We start from the raw sequence: 14166 nt of genomic DNA, 5'->3' as shown, positions 1-14166 counted from the left end.
TGGAACGTAATAAAAGCTGAACAGAGATGGCAATCATGCAAGGCAAGTATTGAGACGTGATAAAATAACCATGTGAATTATTATAGGACTACACCCCTGGTTCCACTAGGGCTCAAATCAGAAATGAGTCTCTTGGCCAATGTTCATCCACCAGCATAATACTTTTGAATTTCGTTGACACATAGGCCTACAATTTAGGATAGTTGGTTGTACTATGTGAGTGTCTTCTATTGAGCTGTTATTGTGAATGTCATTGACCTGGTTCAGATAGATTATTTATGGTGTTAGTGTGCAGTGAGTGGGCAGGCAGAGGCAGGTCTATTGGCCAAGGCCTACATTCACAGAAATATGCTTGGTACAAAATCTGTCTTTTATTCATAATCTCTTGTAGATGCTGGATAATACTGCGCTAACATTGCATGAATAGCTGCTTATCTCTATCAATCCCCTTTCAAGCCAATTGCAGCAATGCTTGTTCACCATGGAGCCATTAATAACTTCGAACTGTGTAATGTGAGTATATTGGACACCATTTTGCATTTGGGTAAAAAGGCAAGCCTTTTTTAAAGTGCACATAGCCCATAATATTGACCATCCAATTCAGACCCTGAACATAAGTACAATTTCAAGTTCTAATTGAGAGAGTCTACTTCAGTTATCGATACGGGACCCTCCCTCTGTAGAAACCTTCCCGACAGAGCAATAGGCCTAATTGATTGCATCATATTTATTGTAGGCCTACATGTGCTGATTTACATTATCAAGCTATCTGATCAGACGGAGCTTGAGTAAAAAGAGGGATAATTACCTGGGGTAAAGTTCACAGTTCGTGACGCGTCGCGCTGAGTAATACCTTGGCTCCATGCCATTATTCAAATAATGACGCGTCAAAGTTGCTTAAGCTTACTGGTCTACGTGGCATGCCATAAGTGTTTGGCAACTGGAGTTTATTATTCGGTGATATAGTGTAGTGATGACTGTGATCGATAATATACCCTCTCTTATCCTTCAAAGCACTGTGCGTAATAATGTGGCCAAATTGATCACTGTGCGCTAAAGCGCATGTGCCATGCTTTTTTTGTGTTTGTGTGTGTCCTGTCAGAGAGAGTCAGATACAGTGCCTGTCATTTCCTTGAAGCGCTCATTGGTGTGTCCCTATAAAGTGTCACAACCTTTGGTGGATTACCCCGGTTATGTGGAGCATCATTAGGTGTTGAAGTACCACTCACGCTCTCTCATCCTTGTCTTCGAGGTATCCACCTGCAGGAACAAGGTCCCACTGACTGGAACAGTTCAGGAACTTGTTGAATGCAAATATATCAGCATCCAAAGCAACTCGAAGAACAACTTTTTCAAACATGCCCTCTTTAATATTATCGGATCTTACACTTGCGCCTGCCTCTAAAATACATAGTATCCATGTGTCTAGAGAGCCCACCAACATGCTATTCTCTTCTTCTTCCACATTTCTAATGTTTTCATTGATGACGTCTCTGCTGGTGAAGGGACTGGAGGCTGCGACCACCGCAGGGACCACGCCTGGCTGCGCGTCTTGTGGCATTCCGCCGATGGAGAAGGATTCGGAGCAGAGGCTCCTGGTTGAGATCGCCAAGCAACAGATCTTGAACAAGCTGCACCTGAAAGAGAGACCGAACATCACCTCGACTGTGTCCCGCGCTGCGCTTATCACGGCTCTCCGCAAACTGCACGCGGGGCGAGTCAGACCGGACGGCACCATTGAACTTGAAATTAAGATCAATGATACAAAAGATCAGGGATATGAAATCGTGAGCTTCGCAGAAATGGGTAAGTTAAGTTATTTTGAACATTATAGTGTAGCCTACACTAGTGTCACTATTGTTTACTTTCTTATGGACTTTATTTGGTGTTTGGTTATTACCTCCAATGTAGACTACTGAGTGAATCGAATGCGCTTTTGGAAAAATTGAAATAAGCCATGTCAATTAAAATACTGAGCTCAGACATTTACATTGAAACCCTGACTTGAGAACTGGGGAATATCAAGGTAGGCCTACAGATGTCTAATCTTAACTTGATCACTATTTTGTTGGCAATAATTTTCCAGATGCGTCAGGAAATTCAAATGAACTTAGTGATTCAAACTGGTCTCAGAACATTTTGTATTATTCTGAACTTAAATTGAAGACCCTCAATTTAGTTTAATATGCTTCCTTTCTTATTGTATTTATTAATCAGATGGCCATCCTATCCATGCTAGATTACAGAGATGTAATTTATACATCGGCAGGAAAGGGTGCTCTCGAGCTGCTAGATGTTCTTTAATATTCCGCCATAAGATTTGCCACCACTGCTCAATAAAGGACACATCACTGCACACTATACTCCTCTGTAATCTCTGTATTAAATTTTTTATGTTATTTTTACCTTTATTTACCCAGGTAGGCCAGTTGAGAACAAGTTCTCATTTACAACTGCGACCTGGCCAAGATAAAGCATAGCAGTGTGACAAAAACAACAACACAGAGTTACACAAACAAATGTACAGTCAATAACACAAACGAAAAATATAAAGATCTATGTACAGTGTGTGCAAATATAGAAGTGTAGGGAGGTAGGCAATAAATAGGCCATAGAGGCGAAAATAATTACAATTTAGCATTAATACTGGAGTGATACATATGCAGATGACGATGTGCAAGTAGAGATACTGGGGTGCAAAAGAGCAAGAGGGTAAGTAATAACATGGGGATGAGGTAGTCGGGTGTGCTATTTACAGATTGGCTGTGTACAGGTGCAGTGATCGGTAAGCTGCTCTGACAGCTGATGCTTAAAGTTAGAGAGGGAGATATAAGACTCCAGCTTCAGAGATTTTTGCAATTCGTTCCAGTCATTGGCAGCAGAGAACTGTAAGGAAAGGCAGCCAAAGGAAGTGTTGGCTTTGGGGATGACCAGTGCAATATACCTGCTGGAGCGTGTGCTATCAGTGGGTGTTGCTATGGTGACCAGTGAGCTGAGATAAGGCAGGGCTTTACCTAGCAAAGACTTATAGATGACCTGGAGCCAGTGTGTCACGGGTGTCGTAGGGTAAAGACCAAGACGCAGCGGGAAAATATATACTAATCTTTTTATTTGGTGAAGAAGGGAAACACAATAAACGTATACAAAACACAAACGAACTGGACAGTCTTGTCAGGCACACAGCTAAACAAGCACAATCTCCCACAAAAAAACCATGAAAACAAACTCCTAATTATAGGACCCTCAGAGGCAACAATAACCAGCTGCCTCCAATTGAAGGTCCAACCCCAATTAACTACACATAGAAATACAAAAGACTTGATAGAACATAGACTAACAAACCCCGGACTAATAAATCAAATACCCCCTCTACCTAAACACACACAAAAAACACACCCAGAACCACAAATCAAACACCCCCTGCCACGTCCTGACCAAACTACAATAACAAATAGCCCCTATACTGGTCAGGACGTGACAGTACCCCCCCCCCCCCCAAAGGTGCAGACCCCGGATGCACCTCACACAAATAACCAAAAAGAACCCCCAAAAAATACATCTCAAATCTAAAGGGAGGGAAGGGAGGGTGGCTGCCATCACCGACGGCTCCTGTGCTACACCCCCCCTCCCCAAACCTCCTACAGTGGAGGTGGCTTAGGCTCAGGCCTTAATCCCCTACCGGACCAAACCACCCCCACTGCATACCTCTGCCTGAGGCCAGTCACTGAAGACCCTAGACTGGGCTCTGAGAGCTCTGGACTGTAGGGAGACTCTAGGAGCTCTGGACTGTAGGCCGTCTCACTCGGTGCCGGACAGTAGGCCGTCTCACTCGGTGCCGGACAGTAGGCCGTCTCACTCGGTGCCGGACAGTAGGCCGTCTCACTCGGTGCCGGACAGTAGGCCGTCTCACTCGGTGCCGGACTAGACACTGTTGCCGGACACTCTGGACGAGGTACTGTTGCCAGACACTCTGGACGAGGTACTGTTGCCGGGCACTCTGGACGAGGTACTGTTGCCGGGCACTCTGGACGAGGTACTGTTGCCGGGCACTCTGGACGAGGTACTGTTGCCGGGCACTCTGGACGAGGTACTGTTGCCGGGCACTCTGGACGAGGTACTGTTGCCGGGCACTCTGGACGAGGTACTGTTGCCGGGCACTCTGGACGAGGTACTGTTGCCGGGCACTCTGGACGAGGTACTGTTGCCGGGCACTCTGGACTAGGACTGGGCTGACACACTGGAAGCCTAATGCGTGGGGCTGGTAGTGGAGGTACCAGACTGGGGACATGCACCTCAGGGCTAGTGCGGGGAGCAGGAACAGGACGAGTTGGACTGGGCTGACGCACTGGAAGCCTGGTGCGTGGTGCTGATTTAGGAGACGCCAGACTACACACCTCAGGGTCAGCATGAGAAGCAGGAACTGGATACACCAGGACATGGGTAAGCACTGGAGGTCTGGAGCACTCCTCTTGCACAACCCGTCCTGGCTGGATGGAAATAGCAGCCCTGCACAAGCGGAGTGCTGGTACAGGGCGAACTGGGCTGTGCAGAGGCCTGATGGTTGCCGTGCTTAGAGCAGGCGTAGGGTAGCCTGGGCCTAGGAGGCGCACTGGTGGCCAGATGCGCTGTGCAGGCATCCTCCTTCCAGGCTGGATGCCTACTCTAGCACGGCACTTGCGAGGGGCTGGGATCGCTCGCAGCGGACTGTGCGTGCGCATGGGCAAGATCGTGCACACTTCCGCATACTCCGTCACTCTCCTCTCCAGTTGCTTCCCATAATAAGCACGGGGAGTTGGCTTGCGGCTCAATCCTGTCCCCGCCAAACTACCCATACCAACGCCGCTCCGCCTTGGCTGCCTCTATCTCCTCCGGTGGGCGACGATATTCCCCAGCCTGGTGCCATGGTCCAGCCCCATCCAGAATTTCCTCCCATGTCCATGATTTTACTGGGCATTGTTGCTGCTCCCTTCTCCGCTGCTTGGTCCGTGGTTGGTGGGAGATTCTGTCACGGGTGTCGTAGGGTAAAGACCAAGACGCAGAGGGAAAATATATACTCATCTTCTTTTTATTTGTTGAAGAAGGGAAACACAATAAATGTATACAAAACACAAACGAACTGGACAGTCTTGTCAGGCATACAGCTAAACAAGCACAATCTCCCACAAAAAAACCCATGAAAACAAACTCCTAATTATAGGACCCTCAATCAGAGGCAACAATAACCAGCTGCCTCCAATTGAAGGTCCAACCCCAATTAACTACACATAGAAATACAAAAGACTAGATAGAACATAGAAAATATACTAACATAGAACATAGACTAACAAACCCCGGACTAATAAATCAAATACCCCCTCTACCTAAACACATACACAAAACACACCCTGAACCACATAAATCAAACACCCCCTGCCACGTCCTGACCAACCTACAATAACAAATAGCCCCTATACTGGTCAGGACGTGACTCAGTGGGCTTGGCGACGGATATGTAGTGAGGGCCAGCCAACGAGAGCATACAGGTCACAGTGGTGGGTAGTATATGTGGCTTTGGTGATAAAACGGACAGCACTGTGATAGACTACATCCAGTTTGCTGAGTAGTGTGTTGGAGGATATTTTGTAAATTACATCGCCGAAGTCAAGGATTGGTAGGATAGTCAGTTTTACGAGGGTATGTTTGGCAGCATTAACGAAGGAGGCTTTTTTGTGAAATAGGAAGCGATTCTAGATTTAACTTCGGATTGGAGATGCTTAATGTGAGTCTGGAAGGAGAGTTTACAGTCTAGCCAGACATCTAAGTATTTGTAGTTGTCCACATATTCTAGGTCAGAACCGTCCAGAGTAGTGATGCTAGTCGGGCGGGCGGGTGCGGGCAGCGATCGGTTGAAAGGCATGCATTTAGTTTTACTAGCATTTAAAAGCAGTTGGAGGCCACGGAAGGAGTGTTGTGTGGCAGTGAAGCTCGTTTGGAGGTTTGTTATCACAGTGTCCAAAGAAGGGCCAGATGTATACAGAATGGCGTTGTCTGCGTAGATGTGGATCAGAGAATCACCAGCAGCAAGAGCGACATATTGATATAAACAGAGAAAAGAGTCGGCCTGAGAATTGAGCCCTGTGGGCACCCCCATAGAGACTGCCAGACTTCCGGACAACAGGCCCTCCGATTTGACACACTGAACTCTATCAGAGAAGTAATTGGTGAACCAGGCGAGGCAGTCATTTGAGAAGCCAAGGCTATTGAGTCTGCCGATAGGAATGCGGTAATTGACAGAGTCGAAAGCCTTGGCCAGGTCAATGAAGACGGCTGCACAGTACTGTCTTTTATCGATGGCGGTTATGATATCGTTTAGGACCTTGAGCGTGGCTGATGTTCACCCATGACCAGCTCGGAAACCAGATTGCATAGTGGAGAAGGTACAGTGGAATTCGAAACGGTCGATGATCTGTTGATTAACTTGGCTTTCAAAGATTTAGAAAGGCAAGCAGGATGGATATAGGTCTATAACAGTTTGGGTCTAAGGTGTCTCCCCCTTTGAAAAGGGGATGACCGCAGCAGCTTCCCAATCTTTAGGGATCTCAGACGATACAAAAGAGAGGTGTAATAGGGTTTGCAACAATTTCGGCGGATCATTTTAGAAAGAGAGGGTCCAGATTGTCTAGCCCAGCTGATTTGTAGGGATCCAGATTTTGCCGCTCTTGCTGCTGAGGTGTTGGCCGGGGTAGGGGTCGCCAGGTGGAAAGCATGGAAAAAATGCTTATTAAAATTATTACATTTTTGTAGATTGTTGGTGGTGACATTGTTTCCTATCCTCATGGCAGTGGGAAGCTGGGAGGAGGTGCACTTATTCTCCATGGACTTTACAGTGTCCCAAAACTTTTTGGAATTAGTGCTACTGGAAGCAAATTTCTGTTTGAAAAAGCTAGCCTTAGCTTTTCTAACTGACTGAGTATATTGATTCTTGACTTCCCTGAAGAGTTGCATATCGCGGGGGCTATTCGATGCTAATGCAGAACACCACAGGATGTTTTTGTGCTGGTCAAGGGCAGTCAAGTCTAGGGTGAACCAAGGGTTATATCTGCTCTTAGTTCTACATTTTTTGAACGGGGCATGCTTATTTAAGATGGAGAGGAAAGCACTTTTGAAGAGCAACCAGGCATCCTCTACTGATGGGATGAGGTTAATATCCTTCCAGGATACCTGGGCCAGGTTGGTTAGAAATCCCTGCCCGCTGAAGTGTTTTAGGGAGCATTTGACAGTGATGAGGGGTGGTCGTTTGACCGCGGACCCATTATGCATGCAGTCAATGAGGCAGTGATCACTGAGATCCTTGTTGAAGTCAGCAGATGTGTATTTAGAGGGCAAGTTGGTCAGGATGATATTTAAGAGGGTGCCCATGGTTATGGATTTAGGGTTGTACCTGGTAGGTTCCTTGATAATTTGTGTGAGATTGAGGGCACCTAGCTTAGATTGTAGGACGGCCGGGGTGTTATGCAAGTCCCAGTTTAGGTCACCTAACAGTACAAATTCTGAAGATAGATGGGGGGCGATCAATTCACATACAGTGTCCAGGGCACAGCTGGGGGCTGACGGGGGTCTATAACAAGCGGCACTGGTGAGAGACTTGTTTCTGGAAAGGTGGATTTTTAAAAGAAGAAGCTCGAATTGTTTGGGCACAGACCTGGATAGTATGACAGAACTCTGCAGGCTATCTCTGCAGTAGATTCCTACTCCGCCCACTTTGGCAGTTCTATCTTGTCGGAAAATGTTATAGTTAGGGAGTAATTCTGGAGCTCTGTCAGAGTGACCATCGGTTTCTTGTTCACCTCCTTGACCAAAGCCCTTCTCCACCGATTGCTTAATTTGGCCGTGCGGCCAGTTCTAGATGGTTCCAAACTTCTTCTATTTAAGAATGGAGGCCACTGTGTTCTTGGGGAACTTCAATGCTGCAGACATTTTTTGGTACGCTTCTCCAGATCTGTGCCTCGACACAATCCTGTCGTCTCAGAGCTCTACGGACAATTCCTTCAGTCTCATAGCTTGATTTTTGCTCTTACATGCACTGTCAACTGTGGGACCTTAAATAGACAGGTGTCTGCCTTTTCAGATCATGTCCAATCAATTGAATTTACCCCAGGTGGACTCCAATAAAGTTGTAGAAACATCTCAAGGATGATCAATGGAAACAGGATGCACCTGAGCTCAATTTCTACATTTCTAAAAAACAGTTTTTGCTTTGACATTATGGGCTATTGTGTGTAGATTGAGGATTTGTATTTATTTAATCAATTTTAGAATAAGGCTGTAACGTAAAAAAATGAAAAAAGGCAAGGGGTCTGAATACTTTGCACTGTATATGGTAGTCGATACATTGGAATAATTTTACGATTTCAATAGCATTAATGAAAATATATTTCACCATATAATTTCATTTATATTTATTCATTTATTCATACTAAAAAGATTTTAACCAAGTGTGATGTTTAATTGTTACAAATGTTACAACAGTCAAACAATCAATACCGAAATTTCACTTTGAATCATGTTACTAATATGCAAATCAAACACATTTCACCATGGAATAAAATTTAAGTTAAAAGTATATTTTTTTGTGCATTTTAGCTAACACTAAATGTAACCCTAATCCTCCTAACCTGCTACATAAAGTACATTTTTGACAAAAGCTGTATCCCTTCTAGACAAAACTGGATTTACCCTCCTACTTCCGAACCTGTCCTTTCCACTTTGAAGGGTATTTTCTTTTCTTGCCTGGCCCATTTTCCTCCCTCTCGGTTGTGCCGCTACAAGCTGTAAATAAAAATCCCCTCCCCCCCCCCCCCCCAAAAAAAACGGATTTAACGCTGACCCATTGATCTAGTTTACATTAGCTAGCTACATGGTTGACACTGCAGCTAGCTATCTTAGCCAGTTTGGCAACCTAATGTGATAGCTAGTTAGCTATTGCCACACACATCCGATTAATCTGTTCACTCTTTATGCCAATGACAAGTTGGCTAGTTGGCCAACAAACAGATCATATGGGGAGCTAAAAACAGGAGATTAAACTTTGTCAGATTGTGGATTAGCCAAAACGAGTTAACTAGTCCACGAAACACAATTTCAACAGCAGAAATATATCTTATAAATATTTATCTTACTCCAGAAATCTATAATATTACAAAGGCTGAAGGTAATTAAAGTGTAACTTTCTTTTGATCGCGTCTGGCTAAGAACCCAAGAACAAAAATATCCTGGATATAAAACTTGGTTTGACGGACAACTTTGAGAGCCAATGGACTGAAGAGTTTTGATGACGAGCACTTTTGAATACATTTCATTGGTCAAGGGGTTGTGAAGCGTTCATACAGATGTAAAGGGGAACCAATAGTATCGATTAATGTGTAAAAAAAAAAAACATCTGACTATGTAACTGAAGTTATTTGGTATAATGTAACAGAGTAAAAAGTAAGTTGCTTCATTCAGAAATTACTTGAGTAAAAGTACAGCCTTCAGAGAGTAACTAGTAAAGTACTAGTTCCTTAAATTTAAAGGGCAGTAGTGGGCCAGATTTGAAGCCATGCCTACTCTGGCATATGTGTGCCATTGTCAGTGTCTGTACCCGCTGGACCTGAGATAACCATGAATTTATTTCGCTTATTGCTTGCCTTCAATATATAATAAAATAATTTATCTAAAAAAAACGATTTTCCCTAATGAAAAATACATCTTCCCCCTACAAACATTGCCAATTTATTATATTCCACATAAGAATTCACATGAGACCTGCTGTAGCCTGCACGTAGCCTACATAGGCTACTTGAACTGACACCCAGTGAACCTGTGGTCAAAGTTATTGTATAGGCTCCAAACATTGCTTCCAGCTGCCCCCTGGTGGCAATTCTAAATATTACATGTCCATTAAAATCCTCCAGGATTATTTTCCTCCTGCAATTAAATATTAAGATCCGACATCTGTACCTCAAGCTTTAGCTCACTTCATTCTATTTGACCTCATTCCAATTGAAACGATTAATGATTTGATTTCAATTTTGAACCTGGATGAAGTAACATAGTTAAGGTAAATCCAGGACACTTCAATTAGTGTGATATATTACGTATTTTGAGATTGTATCTTTGCTTAAATAAATAACATGCTGTGACTTGTGAACTTATATGAAAAATATTGGCATCACTTAGAACTACCCTGAAAGACTGGTATGGGGTTACTGCAGGGCTGTCAAACTCATTCCATGGAGGGCCTAGTGTCTGCAGGTTTTTGTTTTTTCCTTTCAATTAAGCCCTAGACAACCAGGTGTGAGGAGTTCCTTACTAATTAGTGACCTTAATTCATCAATCAAGTACAAGGGAGGAGCGAAAACCCCAGACACTCAGCCCTCAATGGAATGAGTTTGACACGTGGTTTACAGTAAATTATATATACACCTACGGGTATATTGTTTATTGTAATGAAATGACAAACCAATCCTCACACTCTGTATCTTCTCTCTGTGATCTAGATGAGATGGACACTACTGGTGCTCAGCCACACCTCACCTTCCAGTTCCTGCAGGAGCAAGGCCACAGCATTCAGGTGCTCCAGTCAGCCCTGTGGCTGTACGTCCGCTCTTCTGACGCCCCTAACTCGGGGCCCCGCCCCACCATCACAGCCCACATCTACCTCTCCGGGCCTGGGGAAAGCTTCTCCAACCGCACCCTCCTCCTAGAGAAGATCCTGGATGTGCAGAAGAGCAACTGGTACACCTTCCCCATTACACACACCCTGCAAGCGTTCATGGACGGGGGCCAGCGGCTGCTACAGCTGGAAGTCACCTGCGCAGAGACTGGGTTAGACGGGGAGAATGGCGTTAGCCAGAACCTATGTGAGCTGGATAAGACCATGGACATGGCCCACCAGCCGTTCATGGTGGCCCAGGTGCGGCTCCGCGAGGACCCCAAACACATCCTCCAGAAGAGGTCCCTGCAGTGCGGAGATGATGTTACGGTCTGCTGCAAGAAGGACTTCTACGTCAAGTTCAAGGATATCCAGTGGCAGGACTGGATCATAGCTCCAGAAGGGTACCACATGAATTACTGTATGGGCCAGTGTCCCCAGGCCCTGGCTGGGTCTCCAGGCATCGCGTCTTCCTTCCACGCTACAGTCTTCAGCCAGCTCAAAGCCAACGGCATCAACACAGCAGTGTCTTCCTGCTGTGTGCCCATCCAGCGCAGGCCTCTGTCTATGGTCTACTTCAACTCACAGCACAGCATCGTCAAGACCGACGTCCCTGACATGATCGTAGAGTCCTGCGGCTGTACGTAAAGAAAGAGAAGAAAGAGAAAGACAAGACATTCAGCTAGTTATGCTTTTAGTCTGAGAAGACTAGATTGAACGTGTCACACATGCACAGACAGATGCAAACACATACATACATACTTCACGATCATGCAGTATAGAATTTAAGATATTCCGTCTTCATCAATTCGATAGAGGGTTTTTGAATGCCAATAGTAGTACTGAGTGCTCAAAGGGTTTGTTTAGTCAATTGGTCATACACAGATAGCACACGACAGAAAGAGGAGAGAGATTCATATATCGCCTTTATTCCTTTTTGAAAATTTACTGTAAAACTACGAGCTGTTATTATTGTATTTCCTTTTATACTTTGTGTTTTGTATTACTGGTGAGCGTGAGGTGAGCTAAGAAAGACACAGTAAGATTTATGCAGTCAGTGCCTGGACCTAAGGGAAATGGAGCAGAGCTTACTCTTTTACTTTGTTTCTTCCACACATATCCCACATACATATCCGACTGAGAATGCCCATCATAATACAGTGCCATTGTACGCACTAGTGTAAAAAAAAAAAAAAAAAAAAAAAAAAAACTAATTTTAAAGTTGCCTTCTAGTCCATTACGAGTATAGTTACATACCTTGCAGAGCATTTGGACTTCCCCACTGTTTTGTAATTTAGAAGGCAAATTGGGTGTTCTGATTCTGAATTCTAAACTTTCTTGAGATCCATAGAGGAGCTACGTTCTAGAGACTCATGCAATTGCACTCATGCAATTCTGATGATTTATACAACACAAGACAGCAGTAAAAGCTTTAAAATAATCGGAATAGATCTCACTCCTGGGGAGCCACCCAGACAGGAGCAGATATCTGATGTGGATAGGTTAAAAATTGTTTCATCAGCATCTGCACTGTATTATTTGCTCAGATAATCAGTTAGGCAACAGCCTGGCTTTGACGGCATGAACTCAAGGTTATTACTCAGCTGTACAAGCAAACATTTAGCTATTGCCACAGTGTCAGCGAACGTGAAGGTCCATGAAACACATAGGTCAGCAAGCATGTGCATGCTCCAAGGAACATTGGAGTTTGCATTTTCCAAAATCTAAAGTTTAGGGCTGATGCACATTAGATTAATCCATTCAAGCAAATAAAGTATCTGTCTATCTTTGTTTTCGTGCTATAATGTTTACACTAAATGGGTATAATGTGTGTGTATGATAAGTTTAAAGCTGAAACCTCTTTGCTGCTTTCTTAATGGTGTTCATCTGTGTGTGGTTGACAGTAACAGTGTATACTGTACTGTAGACTTTCCTACCCTACCCTGGACTATGGCGCAAAAGTCCCCATATTGCATTGCAGTATGATATGCTAGCATGACCCTCAGGATCCTATAGCAAACACTTCCTGGCTCTTAGAACATTAGAATGATAGAACATTATATTGTTTTTCTGCAAGCACTTCCTGTCCTCCTGTCCTAGAGCTTAATGTATGTCACATTGAGGAGCCATCCTTCCATAGGGAACATGTACTGCAGTCTGGAATGTACCATGATGATAACTAATACCGTTGATTGTGAGACCAAAAAGTGAATGTTTTTCCAAACAGAAAGCCTCACATAACTTTCATGATTGGCAATGATTTCTTCATGAGCACTTTATCGGCTTACTGTATATTTATGAGATTCTGCAACGGGTTGTTCTCTACTGCCTTTTCCTATTTTTGGCACTCAGTCACTGCATGTTAAAAACAATGATAATGGCAAAAATATTGTTATCAGGTTATTTTCGTAAGCCCTTGCTTTATGTACAGTGTGTGGCCCTTGATATAACTTCATATTGTATCTGTGATAAACAGAATTTCTCTATACTGTAACTGGATAATGACACCAGCATTTTGATTGAATATCAATTCCAGTAGATTCTATTGTCATTTTATATTACATGATATTTTGAATAATTTGTATTAATAAATGTTCTTTTTTTATATGTCTTATTGTACTGTATTCCGTAATTCTATTGAAAATGTATTTTAAACAAAACAAATAAATATTTTTGACTTGACACTGATGACGTTATTGATTTCTCAAGGAGTTGCACTTCCTGTTTTACCAGAAAGAAAATGCTTACAAAGAACAACACAACCCTGCAACTTAAAGGGGAAATTCTAAAATATTTACATGTGGACTTATTTTCACTCTTTCTGTCCTTGTAGTTTTTTGGGTATTTTGTTTTGTTACATAGAAAATTGGTTGTCCACATTTTGCTGAGTCATCACTTGCCTTTTTGACTACAATGCGTTATGAAAATGTTTAAAGCATGTTACAAAAAACAAACTCTAAACTCATATTACATCAGAATCCCATTCTGAATGATTTCTCTGCACTCAGTTTTGTTTAAAAAAATATCCACTGTCCCATAAATCAATATTTGCATATTTTTGTTATTGTTGTAAACAGTATAATTCAAACATGGATTTATGGCACAGTGGAATATATATTTTTATTGACAGCAAAGACATCATTCAGAATGGGATGATGTAATATGAGTTGGTGTGGAGAATTGTAGTGTTTTCTAATACGCTTTAGACATATTTGCATATAGCATTATAGTCAATGGTAAGTGATGACTCGGCAACTTCCCATTTAATGTTTACACAGCTATGACTTCAAACATATTCATCAAAATACAAAATTCTAAGCCACTCTCTTTGAAAAGACAGTAACACAATTCAACTTCCCACATTTAAACTGCAAAGTACTATGACAGTGATTGGATTTATTTGTATATATATATATACACTGCTCAAAAAAATAAAGGGAACACTTAAACAACACAATGTAACTCCAAGTCAATCACACTTCTGTGAAATCAAA

The 14166-nt window shown here is 43.1% G+C and overlaps 1 protein-coding gene across 1 annotated transcript; it reads left to right on the top strand.

Annotated features, from left to right (window-relative positions):
- The first annotated feature begins 971 nt into the window (after positions 1-971).
- On the top strand, positions 972-13354 carry LOC106582672 (inhibin beta C chain). The gene is made up of 2 exons (XM_014165966.3): positions 972-1806; positions 10518-13354. Exons 1-2 carry the CDS (start codon positions 1359-1361, stop codon positions 11318-11320), a joined length of 1251 nt encoding a protein of 416 aa, XP_014021441.1. The 5' UTR covers positions 972-1358; the 3' UTR covers positions 11321-13354.
- Positions 13355-14166: the final 812 nt, after the last annotated feature.

The sequence above is a fragment of the Salmo salar genome, chromosome 22, assembly GCF_965601325.2.
Source record: "Salmo salar chromosome 22, fSalSal1, whole genome shotgun sequence".
Taxonomy (NCBI): Eukaryota; Metazoa; Chordata; class Actinopteri; order Salmoniformes; family Salmonidae; genus Salmo; species Salmo salar.
This window is presented reverse-complemented; position numbering and strand designations above follow the sequence as displayed.